This window comes from Haematobia irritans, chromosome 5 (assembly GCF_050003625.1).
Source record: "Haematobia irritans isolate KBUSLIRL chromosome 5, ASM5000362v1, whole genome shotgun sequence".
NCBI lineage: Eukaryota > Metazoa > Arthropoda > Insecta > Diptera > Muscidae > Haematobia > Haematobia irritans.
This window is the reverse complement of record NC_134401.1, coordinates 32,640,593-32,654,715: the sequence shown is the minus strand read 5'-3', so window position 1 is coordinate 32,654,715 and position 14,123 is coordinate 32,640,593. Positions and strand designations below refer to the sequence as shown.

The window sequence follows — 14,123 nt, the reverse complement described above, 5'->3', positions numbered from 1 at the left end:
TTTTGGCTGAATTCTACTAACTATGGCAACCGTCATCGGGATATTTTTTGTAATCTTTGCAACTTTTATCTCAACCCAACATCCCACAATTCCCAATGGTTTCGTTCAACTGTAGGAAAATATATCAACGCCTTTGTTTGAGCTCCTGGCGAATAGGCAGACGGATATCTTTATATCGTTTTAACACTTATCCAAAGAATGTTTCGTTGTATTATTAAGAGAATGGCAAACATCTTATACACCGCACTTTATGAGGTTATTTTTTGTAATCTTGCCAACTTTTTTTCTCTCAACCCTACACCCCACAATTCTCAACGGTTTCGTTCAACTATAGGAAAATATGGCCCCCTTTGTTTGCGCTTTTGTAATTGTTTTTCAACTTTTTTCTCATACTAATTTATTCATGCGTTGTTGATTTAAAGTACGAATAAGGTATACTACTTATAGTATGTATAAATATTTGTGTTATTGTTGTTGTTTTTTTTAGTAATTACGGCTAGCCTTTCAAGGTCATTTTGTTAGCGGTTTTCCAGTGCATTTATTTTTCAACTTTGTTGGCATACTTCATGCTTTTACTATAATTATCTTTATAATAAGGTTTGGAATGTTTTTTTTTCAAAAAAAAAAAAGAGTATTTCTCGTATTTATGGCTAGTTTGACATCATTGTACTGACTTACCATTATTAAATCACCGGTGACTTCATGACGTCGCATTAAAATAGCTGCCATATTTTCTTCATCCTGGTAAACTTCACCGATTTTATCGCTGGAATGTGAATGCTGAAATGTGAGAGAAAACATAATAACAAAGGTTAGTATGTATGATTTATTGAAGAATTGCATATAAATCTAAAATTTATATAAACTATTAAGAGGCCTTCATATTATTTTATATAAACTATTAAGAGGCCTTCATATTATTTTAAGACAAAATTGAAATCATTTCCAAAAATGTCCTCCGAAAGTTCTTTTTTAATTTAACTACACAGGAATTTATTTTAATTAATTTTTTTATATTACATGTTAGCCTGATACCGAAACAGGCAATTGACGTCCAAATGCATTATATCTAATTATACAATTATTTTTCGAGCTTTATGGACAGATATAGATTAAGGGACATGGTTAATAGAGCCATTGAAAAGAAAACGCCAGATACCAACCTATACACGCCTGGACTGTACATGTTTCGGTTCGGGCGAATGAACCTTTCCACAGCCTTTAGTATAGATCTGGCTGGGAGAGATAACTCAATTTTGGGCCCTTTATGCTAACTCCTTATGGAGAAAACATTTGGGAAATTTCCTCTTACAAATTGAATCATCTTTTCTCCCTCTGTACATCATCTTTTCATATAACTTACGAGTCCCTTAATCTTATTTTTATTTCGTTTTGTTACATAGTAATGCAACAACACGAAATTTATTTTTAGAAAGCTAATTTGTTAGAATTCACCTAAGTGGTGAACAGTCGAACAATGCTTATTGTTTCTACAGTCAACTACAACATATGACAATTAACAGAAACTGGTTTCCAGGATACAACAACAATTCTAACGCGTACATTAGTCGTGTTTCTTCCTAGTTTTACGACGGGCTCATCGTTGCTTATTATATTACATGTTAGTCTGATACCGAAACAGGCAATTGACGTCCAAATGCATTATATCTAATTATACAATTATTTTTCGAGCTTTATGGACAGATATAGTAGATTAAGGAACATGGTTAATAGAGCCATTGAAAAGAAAACGCCAGATACCAATCTATACACGCCTGGACTGTACATGTTTCGGTTCGGGCGAATGAACCTTTCCACAGCCTTTAGTATAGATCTGGCTGGGAGAGATAACTCAATTTTGGGCCCTTTATGCTAACTCCTTATGGGGAAAACATTTGGGAAATTTCCTCTTACAAATTGAATCATCTTTTCTCCCGCTGTACATCATCTTTTCATATAACTTACGAGTCCCTTAATCTTAGTTTTATTTCGTTTTGTTACATAGTAATGCAACAACACGAAATTTATTTTTAGAAAGCTAATTTGTTAGAATTCACCTAAGTGGTGAACAGTCGAATAATGCTTATTGTTTCTACAGTCAACTACAACATATGACAATTAACAGAAACTGGTTTCCAATTTTTTTATAATTTGCTGTTTTCATATTTTTAAAAAGTAATTTTATTTTTTTTTTGTTTCAAATATGTTAAAAACAGAGTAAGAATTAATAAAGTGTTAAAAATTATTTAAATTATGTTGAAAAAAAAATGTTAAAACTATACGAGAAAAATTGCGATTATTTGAAAATATTTAAGGTTAAACGTTTCTGACAAGCGTTTGAATGCATTATAAATTATAAAAATTATTATTATTTAGCAAAATATCACAAAAAAAAAAATTCATATCCAAAGCATTGAATTCGGATCACACCTTAAAAAGTTATGTAAATTCAGTGCAACAACTGTTGCAATGGTGAATATCCGTCCTATAACAAGCCCAAGTTAAATTCATCGTTTCTGCGCCAATTTTGCACCACTTCCGGAACCAAAAAGAACATTTTCACTATTTTTTTGGCGACGATTTTTACTTCGATTAAGGACACACATTAAACAGAAACCAAAAACATAGCGATGTTTTTTTAAAGTGTAACATTTAATGTAAAAGAACTTGATAGAATGTGCAATGTCAAGGTTCAACGATATCGCTAACTAATTAATTGTTTCTATAATCATACAAATTGCTTCTATATTCATATAGGCAATTATTAAATATGATATGAAATTCATATAAAATAATCCCCCGTTAGCCTTCAGTCACGCATATGAACTATCCGTTCTGATTTCTGAGGTGCCTTGTTTTAATAGATTTTTTTTAATCATTTAGTTTCTCACCGTTGTAATCCCTTATTTATAACGTTAGATGCTTTCTTAAACGTTTATTTTTTTTTATCAATTTAAAAAACATATTTTATTAATGAATTCAAATTATATGCTTAATTAATTGTTATGTCCATAGTTATGATCATAATGCAAATGTTTTTCTGTATTTCTCTTTTTTCTTCGGAACAAAGCGCATAACTAAAATGTCAATGTATTGAAATGTCACTTTGCATAAATATTGAAATGTCTCACTATATTATGCGGTGGCGTTGAAGCCTAGAGTCAACAGAGTCAACCGCAGCAACAGCATATCTGAAACAACAAATATACAATCGGCCGTATTTAATTGACAATTTATGATTTGTATTGTCAACAGCGACAATTGGCTATGGCACACCGTAAATAATTAATGAAACACATGGTTGTTGGTTGAATGGGCTTACTGAGAGGGGTGGTGGAGGCCATGAAATATGAAAAATGTATTTGAGATCAAAAGTCATGTGAAGTCATGTTACTCATACGCACCTATAACGATTATAATAAATGCAGAAAAACTAAGTTGTTCATATAAGGGGGTATCATAAAACTATGGGGCTAGACTGATTTGGATAGAAATGTGAAAAATGTAGTATTAATATCAAATTTTATTCCATAAAATGAAGTTTTTTTATTATTAATCGCTGTGATGGTGTTAAAACTATTTTTTGAGAACATAAATAATATAGATTCAGCCATTCATTCATTCCTATTATAATTGAGAGTCGGTATGTGGAGGCCATAACTGCATTTTTTAGAAGAATTTTTATCTACATTCTAAAGGGCCTTTTAAATGTTTAATATTAAATGTTTCTGGAAACTGGATAACACTTGACAAGAAATATCTAAAGAAAAATAAACTTTGAATTTGAAATTTCAGGCGAATTGAGAAAATTTAGTCTTCTGTCTTTATACCCTAAACCACATAGTGGTATAATAACTTTGATCTGCCAAAAAATGTGCCTACCAGAAATATTAATTTTAGACTCCATAAAATAACATATATACCGATCGACTCAGAATCACCTCCTGAGTCGATCTAGCTCTTGATGTCCGTCCGTCTGTTCGTCCATACATGTATTTGATGTCCGCATGATTCCGGTCGCTATTATTGTATATCTGAAGAAAAATAAAATTTTAATTTGAAATTTCAGGCGAATTGAGAAAATTTAGTCTTCTGTTTCTATACCCTAAACCACATAGTGGTATAATAACATTGATCTGCTACATAATGTGCCTACCAGAAATATTGATTTTAGACCCCATAAAATATATACTGATCGACTCAGAATCACCTCCTGATCTAGCTCTTGGTATCCGTCCGTCTGTCCGTCCATCCATGTATTTGTTGTCCGCAGGTTCCGGTCGCAATTATTGACCGATTTTGATGAAATTTGGTATGTGGTGTTTTTTTTTGGTACAAGGACGAACGCTATTGAATTTGGAAAAAAACGGATCGAATTTAGATATAGATCCCACCGATCCGCGTCAAATTTGCTACAAAGTAATCCAATTGACCACCCTTTAAGTATGCCAAATTTCATCGAAATTGGTTCAGATTTAGCTCCCGTATATATGTATCTCCCGCTTTTCCCAAATTTGGCCATAAGTCCCTTATTTATCGACCAATCTTACTCAAAGTTGGCCAAATCTAATTTTTTATAGTACTTACTATATGTGCAAAAATTTACCGAAATCGGTCCAGATTTAGCTATAGCTCCCATATATATGTATCGCCCGATTTTCGAAAATTTAGTCTTAATAGCCCTATTTATTAACCGATCTTACTCAAATTTGGTACACAGTAACCTTCTGAGATATCTACCAAACCTGCAAAATATCATTCAAATCGGTTCAGATTTACAGCTCCCATATATATGTAGTAACCAATTTTGAAAAATTTGTCCCTAATAACGTTATAGTGGTCTCATTTATTAACCGATCTTACTCAAATTTAGCACACAGTAACACTCTATGGTATCAACCACACCTGGAAAATATCATCCAAAGCGGTGCAGATTTAGATATAGCTCCCATATATATACATCACTCGATTTTCCCAAATTTGGCCATAATACTCTTATTTATTAACCAATGCTACTCAAGTTTCAAATTTTTATGTATTATAATATTGCCCGATTTTTCCAAATTTTGATTTATTACCCACACTATGTGAGCGATTTCTTCGTTTTTAATAATGGACTCAATATTAGTTAGTTATACTTGTGACAAAATTCCCATAAAAATGTACCCCTTAATGTTCTTAAATATGGAAATGCGGTTTATCGCTCAAACCTATACCAATGTTACCCCACAAATGCTTATGTTTACTACTTCAGTAGGGGTGGTTTAGGCTATGATATAGTCGGCCCCGCCCGATATTCTACTTTACTTACTTGTTTTTTTTTATAGAATTAAAATTGGAGGATAGGTTAGGTTAGGTTAGGTTAAAGTGGCAGCCCGATTAAGATTCAGGCTCACTTAGACTATTCAGTCCATTGTGATACCACATTAACTAAAAGTACCTATTACATATGGGCACTTCTAGTTTTAACCGCTGAACCTTCTTGATTATTTTTCTTTGTTGAACCAACCAGATTGTTCCAAAAATATTAGCAGACTGCTTAAGTTAACGTTTTCCAGATCCGCCAGTAATCTGAAGCTATATGCTCCTAAAAGTTGCTTGCGCTTTACACAAAATGCAGGACACTCACACAAGAGGTGTTTAATTGATTCTTTTTCCTCCGCATCATGACAGCTCATACAATAGTCATTATACTTCGCGCCAATAGTTTTTGCAAAATCGCCTATCAGGCAGCGACCCGTTATAGCAGATATCAGGAGTGATATCTGACGTCTCGAGAACATTAGCATATCTAGTGTGCGGTTTAAGTTGAAATGGGGCCATATTTGCTTGGTGTCGTTACAACCCTTGCAATTCTCCCATCGAACATTTGCCATCATAACAGCCTTCTCACGCAGCATGAGCTTGCAGGTAGCTAGGGGCATACCAACAAATTCTAGTTCCCCTGGAATATGAAAGGTAGTCCCTAGCCTTGCCAACTCATCCGCTTCGCAGTTCCCCGGTATGTTCCTATGGCCAGGCACCCATATTAGGTGAATATTGTACTGCTCAGCCATCTCATTGAGAGATTTGCGGCAGTCGATGGCCGTTTTCGAGTTGAGGAACACAGAGTCCAAGGATTTTATTGCAGGTTGACTGTCTGAGTATATATTAATGCCCACATTTTTTGGAACATTACTTCTCAGCCAATTCGCCACCTCTCTTATTGCTAATATTTCAGCCTGAAAAACACTACAGTGATTAGGTAATCTTTTCGCTATTCGAAGTTCCAGATCATTAGAATATACTCCGAACCCCACTTGTCCATCCAATTTGGAGCCATCAGTGTAGAAATCTATATATTCTTTATTCCCCGGGGTCTGTGTGCACCACGCCTCACTGTTGGGGATTAGAGTCTCAAACTTTTTGTCGAAAAGTGGACTCGCCAAAGTGTAATCCACTACGTTAGGCACATCTGGCATTGTTTTGAGGACAGAACTGTGACCGTAACCTTTTTCCGACCACAGCGATAGTTCGCGCAACCGCACAGCCGTTGTTGCAGCTGACTGTTTGGCCAAAATGTCTAAAGGCAATAGATGCAGCACGACATTAAGGGAATTTGTTCCTGTCTTGCTGAATGCGCCTGAAATACACAAACACGCCATACGCTGAACTTTATCTAAACAAGTCGGTTTCTGAAGTGCCGGCCACCAGACTACAACACCATATAGCATTATAGGTCTAACCACTGCCGTGTATAGCCAATGCACAATTTTTGGTTTCAGTCCCCACTTTTTTCCTATTGCCTTTTTGCACGAGTACAAAGCTACAGTTGCCTTTCTCGCCCTTTCTTCAATATTAAGCTTAAAGTTCAGCTTCCTGTCCAAAATAACGCCAAGGTATTTTGCACATTCACCAAAGGGAATTTCAATACCCCCTAAGGAAATAGGCCTAACCGTGGGAGTTTTGCGATCGTTGCAGTACATGACTAATTCTGTCTTTGCAGGATTTACCCCAAGACCATTGTCTTTCGCCCATTTCTCAGTCATCCGGAGGGCCCTCTGAATAATATCTCTGATTGTGGATGGGAATTTTCCCCTGACTGCCAGAGCCACATCATCTGCGTATGCCACCACTTTTATCCTTTCTTTTTCTAGAGTAACCAGAAGGCTATTTATAGCAACATTCCAAAGAAGAGGTGATAGGACTCCTCCTTGGGGAGTGCCTCTGTTCACATACCTTTGTATGTTTGCTTGTCCTAGTGTGGCTTAAATACGTCTCTTCATTAGCAGTTCGTCTAACAGCCTGAGTATACATGGATCAACATTCAGAGTTGTCAGTCCATTTAATATCGAGCTCGGATGGACATTATTGAACGCCCCTTCGATGTCTAGAAACGCCACGATTGTGTATTCTTTGACAGATAGTGAGCTTTCAATAAAGCTGACTAGTTCATGTAGTGCGGTCTCAGTAGACCTGCCCTTCGAGTATGCATGCTGTCGTTTCGAGAACAAACTTGAATCGATGCTAGTTCTAAAATAAATATCTATCATCCTCTCCAGAGTCTTAAGTAGGAATGAGGATAAGCTGATTGGTCGGGAATCCTTCGCCCTCGAGTGAGAGGCTTTTCCCGCTTTAGGTATGAAAACGACTTTTGTTTCCCTCCACTTTCCTGGGATATATGATAAGTTGATACATCCTTTATATATCACCGACAACCAGGGGATAATTTTGTCAGTTACGGCTTGTAACTCCGCCGGAGTAATTCCATCAGGTCCAGGGGATTTGAATGGTCCAAAGCTATTTAGCGCCCATCTTATTCTAGTTTCCGATACAATTTCCTCGACAGGAAACGACCGCTGAGCAACTGTGGCACCGCCAGTACATGGTTCAACCGTCTGATTTCCAGGAAAATGTGTGTCCAATAGTACCTCCAGCGTCTCCTTACTGGACGTTGTCCAATTGCCCTCCGATGTTTTAATGAAACCTGGAGCGGAGTTGGTGGATGCTAGAACCTTCCGTAGTCTGGAAGCCTCGGACGTATTCTCAATACTGCTGCAGTAAGCATTCCAAGAGTTATGCTGAGCCTTTCTCAGTTCTCGCTTGTATCCTCTCAGATTCTTCTTGTAAGCGTCCCAGTCCTCAGGGGCTCTGGTGGACTTTGACTTGTTAAAGAGCTTCCTGCAGGATTTCCTCATATTACTTAATTCCGTAGACCACCATGGTGGTCGATGTTTCCCCCTTGGCTTTCCTCTAGGGCATGCAGCTTTCAGTGAGATGTTGAAGGCCTTAGTAATCCGCTCCACTGCGTGTTCGATATCTTGCACATTTCTCATATTTGTCTCTGTTATTTCCGGTATCATCATATTGAACGATTCCCTATACCTATTCCAGTCAGCTTTCCTAACATTTGGCGGAAATATGATCTTGGTGATATGAACATCAAATTTGAAACTGATGTAGCGATGATCTGAGAAGCTGTGTTCACTTAAAACCTGCCACTCAGATATCATTTCATTTAGTTCTTGCGAGGCCAAGGTGATGTCCAAAACCTCTTGCCTGTTTTTAGTGACAAAGGTTGGGACATCTCCCTTGTTGCAAACTACCAGATTAGTACGCAAAATAAACTCTATTAGCGACTCTCCCCTTGCATTAGTATCACTACTTCCCCATATACTATGATGTGCATTCGCATCGCATCCCATAATGAGTTTCGCCTTTGTTTTCAGTGACTCCTCCACTAAGGTCTTAACGGCATATGGAGGCATCTCCCTGTCATGTCCCATGTAGACCGAAGATACCCAATATTTGCATTTGGCTATTTCTAAACTTGCAACGACAGTGTCTGTATTGCACATTGAGGGAAGCAGAAACAAATTGAGCTCGTTTTTAGCAATTATACAGGCTCGATTTACATCATTACCAGTATACTGCAATAGTTTGAACCCCGGAGTACTTAATTCACATATTTTGTTTTTGTAAACATATGGTTCTTGAATAAGAACTATATCTATGTCCCCTTTCATCAGGAGAACTTTTAAGGCAGCACATGCAGCCAGACCATCGAGATTTTCAACAACCGTCACATCAGCCGCTTCGATCGAGTCATCAAGAATGTCCTCTTCAGAGATATCGGTGACTCTCGCAATAAGATTTGTTGTTTTTTGGTTTCTTCTTTAATAATGTGGTGGCTAAACTACAAGAGTAGCTTCTCCAACAGAGGAAAATTATGTTTTCCAAATTTATTTGGGCGGAGCCCTTTAGAGTATAAGATGGTTGGATGGACGATCGTTTTGCAACTCCCACATTTCTCATAAGCACCCTCTACTTGCTGCGAAACTGTCAACTAATTATCAAAATAAATTCGGATAATTCACTAAACCCAATGTGAATTACACTTGAACCACCCCAAAAAAGTTTTTGATAGTCGACTTTGCCTTCATAAAGTTGCACAAACATATCGCTTTTCCTTTACCGAAGTCAAATCATCGTGCAGTTGGCTGGGTTTATATTGAGCGTGATCCCTCCCTCTTTCAACAAAAATACTTTTCCTCTGTTGGTTAAGCTACTCTTGTAGTTTAGTCAACGTTTGATTTTAAACTGATATCAAAACAATCATAATGATTGGAGGATATGTTTAATTACGAGAGTACTTATTCTACTACTAGAGAATATTAAAAACGGCGATTTAATTATCTTTTTTAACCAGTATGAAAAATACGGTAATGATCTCTTCATTCTCTTTATTTATTATATTTAGGGGTACGTACGAGTGCAAAATGTTTGGACATCTTTTTAGTTTCAGGTGTACTATATATGTTTCGTCGACTGTTACAAAACTACTTGTAAACTCCTTCGTAGGATCAAATACGTAACGTAGGATCAAATATTGCTTACTTAATTTTCGCAGTGAGAAAATAAGGCACACATCGCAACGACAGTTTTTTAATACCAAATTTCATACAGTATGTTACCCACAGCAACTTTTCAATTGACTGTAGCCTCGCATATTTCGCTCACCATAAATAATTTTGTTGGCAGGATTGCAGAATGGATGTTGTTGGGCGGATTGCAGAATGGATGTTATGTACCGTGACTATTCTCCTTCGACGCAAGATTTTCCCCTTTGATATAAAATAAAGGGTGATTCTTTTGAGGTTAGGATTTTCATGCATTAGTATTTGACAGATCACGTGGGATTTCAGACATGGTGTCAAAGAGAAAGATGCTCAGTATGCTTTGACATTTCATCATGAATAGACTTACGATCTGCCACAACGTCGAATTTTCAGTGAATGGGCCCTAGAAAAGTTGGCAGAAAATCCGCTTTTTTATCGACAAATTTTGTTCAGCGATGAGGCTCATTTCTGGTTGAATGGCTACGTAAATAAGCAAAATTGCCGCATTTGGAGTGAAAAGCAACCAGAAGCCGTTCAAGAACTGCCCATGCATCCCGAAAAATGCACTGTTTGGTGTGGTTTGTACGCTGGTGGAATCATTGGACCGTATTTTTTCAAAGATGCTGTTGGACGCAACGTTACGGTGAATGGCGATCGCTATCGTTCGATGCTAACAAACCTTTTGTTGCCAAAAATGGAAGAACTGAACTTGGTTGACATGTGGTTTCAACAAGATGGCGCTACATGCCACACAGCTCGCGATTCTATGGCCATTTTGAGGGAAAACTTCGGAGAACAATTCATCTCAAGAAATGGACCGGTAAGTTGGCCACCAAGATCATGCGATTTGACGCCTTTAGACTATTTTTTGTGGGGCTACGTCAAGTCTAAAGTCTACAGAAATAAGCCAGCAACTATTCCAGCTTTGGAAGACAACATTTCCGAAGAAATTCGGGCTATTCCGGCCGAAATGCTCGAAAAAGTTGCCCAAAATTGGACTTTCCGAATGGACCACCTAAGACGCAGCCGCGGTCAACATTTAAATGAAATTATCTTCAAAAAGTAAATGTCATGGACCAATCTAACGTTTCAAATAAAGAACCGATGAGATTTTGCAAATTTTATGCGTTTTTTTAAAAAAAAAGTTATCAAGCTCTTAACAAATCACCCTTTATGAATCCACTGTGAAAATAAAAAAGACCAAGAAACAGGTGTTGCTGTGGACTACATTCGCCGAATGCGTTCCGAACAGGACGAAGATTATACAGTCGATCCGTGGACTGCATCCACCTAATGCGCTACGAACAGGACGAAGATTATCCCCTCGGGCGGCAATGTGATGGCCACAGTGGTTTTTGGAATCAAACCTGTACTACCATGACCGATTAGACATTGAAGAAAACAAGAGCACTCATCCTCCTCATTTGGCCTCGTGATATTTCGATTTTTCCTAAGTAAAACAATGCATTCTATCGCAGTCATCAAATATCAGGGACCATTTTTAAGTGGCTAGAAAGTAAATATGCGCGATATATATTCTCTTTCCGGTTAACTTTTCAATACCTAAATTACTGACTTATGAGAATATAGTCAGTGTGGTTCGTTAGATATCCTTATACTAACGTAGCTTTTCGAAAATATAGGTAAACGAGTATTAGAGGATTGACAAAAATTAAATAATTTTAGGTAAATTTCGATCTATTTATATAATGGTGTGTAATAGTTATAGTAATTTTGTCCGATTGTTAGAATATCTCGATATTATCAATCTCCAATTAACGATTAATTTCGTGGCAGAACATTTCGAAAAAAAATTTCCATATCTGTAAATCATAATTGTATATACCCCCTAAAATTTATGGTTCACAATTTTAGTAGTTTTCTTTAATAAATTGTATTTTTAATCGCTGTCATGAATATATGAATATAGTTAACGATCAATTCTATTGCATTTGACCGTCAAATTGTGTTGACACATGCGAATTGTTTATTTTTTAAGGTGGTAAATTTCAGAGCTTAGTCTTGTTTTTCTCAAAAAAAAAAAGTATTCTTGTTATATTGATAAAGTTTTGTTTTATACAAAACAGAACAAGATTACTCGATTTGTTAGCCATTAGAAAAATTCTCTTAGCTATTGATATTGATTATTTGTGGACTTTACGGTATTGTTATATGTTTTTTTTGTGTTGGCTCAAACCAAAAAAACAGAAAAAAACAATTGTGGTGGTGATGATAACCTTGAATATGGTTCAAAAACAAGATCGACTACGTCAATATTGGTGTTGCTGGCCGCCACAATTGGGCGAGGATAACAAGTGCATTTTGGATTTTTTTTTTCTAAGAAGTTTTTGTTTTGTTACACTTGCCCCCAATGATGGCAGTTTCTTTGAGGTTAACAAAAAAAAAGAACAAACAAGTTTGTTACATTTTTTTGTATTGGTCTTTTATCTAGCCAGAGAAAATGCAAATAATTACAATAATTTTAAGAATTTTTTCTTTGTTGTTTTTGGAACATGTGCATGGTATTCTTTATCTGTGTAATTCAATTATTTGTGGGCGCTGCACCTTCATCAGGTCCATGGCAATGCGGTTATTTATACACTGGTTAGTGTGGGTCAAGGATAGTTGAAGAAAACAATACAATCATGCTTAAATCCTTGTTAAATATCATATAAATATTTTTTTTTATTTCATCATTTTTTCATGATTAGAAATTTATGTAATATTAATACCTGAAGACCGACTGTATGTTACTTCCTTTTTTCTTTTAGCCGAGTATGAAAGGCGAACTACGCAGTGTTCGAAATCGTTTATAGACAAAGTATTCAACGATGAAATGCTCTATACAGAAAAAAAATCCGTAGTTAAACTAATGCTGAATTTAACTTATTTTTATCGGAAAAAAATATTTGCTTGTAGTTAAATTTTATTATTTTTTTCGAAATTTTCAACAGCTCAATGAAATCTTATTTTTTTAAGTATGTCTCAAACATTTTATGATCTAAACGTGCGTACAAAGTTCAATGACCATACACATAAATGCAATTCAATGACCGAAGGCAAAGGTTAGGTTAGGTGGCAGCCCGATGTATCAGGCTCACTTATGTTAGACTATTCAGTCCATTGTGATACCACATTGGTGAACTACTAGCTTATCACTGAGTGCTGCCCGATTCCATGTTAAGCACAATGACAAGGGACCTCATTTTTATAGCTGAGTCCGAACGGCATTCCACATTGCAGTGAAACCACTTAGAGAAGCATTGAAACCCTCAGAAATGTCACCAGCATTACTGAGGTGGGATAATCCACCGCTGAAAAATTTTTTGGTGTTCGGTCGAAGCAGGAATCGAACCCACGACTTTGTGCATGCAAGGCGGGCATGCTAACCATTGCACCACGATGGCTCCCGAAGGCAAAAGAATATTTTCATACGATTACCAAAAATAATAAGAATAAACTACTGTATGGTTAAAATGCTCAATATTTGTCGCCTATAATTTTCTTCTTCTATTTCGTGAAAAATTAAAAATAACAACGGGGCATTAAATTATCCTGGATTTAACAACGTTTTGTGGAAATCTCAAAATGTGAAGTACAATGTAGTTCAGTTTTCGCACGAGTGAGTTTATTCTTCCTATAAAACAGTTTAAATTTTTTTCTGTGTAGAGCATTACTCCATTGCATTATTTACTTTTGGTAGAATGGCATATTATCAAGGTATTCTAACCTACGGGTTTCTTAGATATTTTCGATTTCTATTTCACTATTTCCATGTTTCTTTAGAAAATGGATCAAAGTATTTTTGAGTATACCCCAATAGAAATACGCCATGCTGTTATAGCAACATTTATCTTTACCTATATATACTTCTAAAAGTATGGAATGAATAATTATCCACATTAATGCAAGCAGTTGATTGAAAAACCACAATAAAACAAAAGACTTAAGACACAAACTTTTCAATGGAAGTCATTGCAATAAAAATCACATGATTTTCTAGCAATTGTAAGATAACAAAAACGGACGTTTACAAATTTTCATAGGACATTGGATGGATATCTATTGAATTCCCTATTTTATTGATGGTCCGTCTGATTGCACTTGCATATCTCTGTCCGTCTGATTGCGCAATGACTTCCATTGAAAAGTTTGTGTCTTAAGTCTTTTGTTTTATTGTGTTTCTTTCAATAAATTGCTTTCATTAAAGTTTATAATTATTCATGCCATACTTTTAGAGGTATA

The 14,123-nt window shown here is 36.1% G+C and overlaps 1 protein-coding gene across 6 annotated transcripts in view; it reads right to left on the bottom strand.

Moving 5' to 3' along the window:
- sona (sol narae metalloprotease) overlaps positions 1-14,123 on the bottom strand; it is a 268,095-nt gene that overhangs the window by 126,200 nt on the left and 127,772 nt on the right. For all 6 annotated transcript variants that reach the window (XM_075308719.1, XM_075308717.1, XM_075308718.1 and 3 more), the window contains one exon: positions 679-780. In XM_075308719.1, the coding sequence (XP_075164834.1) occupies positions 679-780 (102 nt within the window). The remainder of the gene's footprint in view (positions 1-678; positions 781-14,123) is intronic.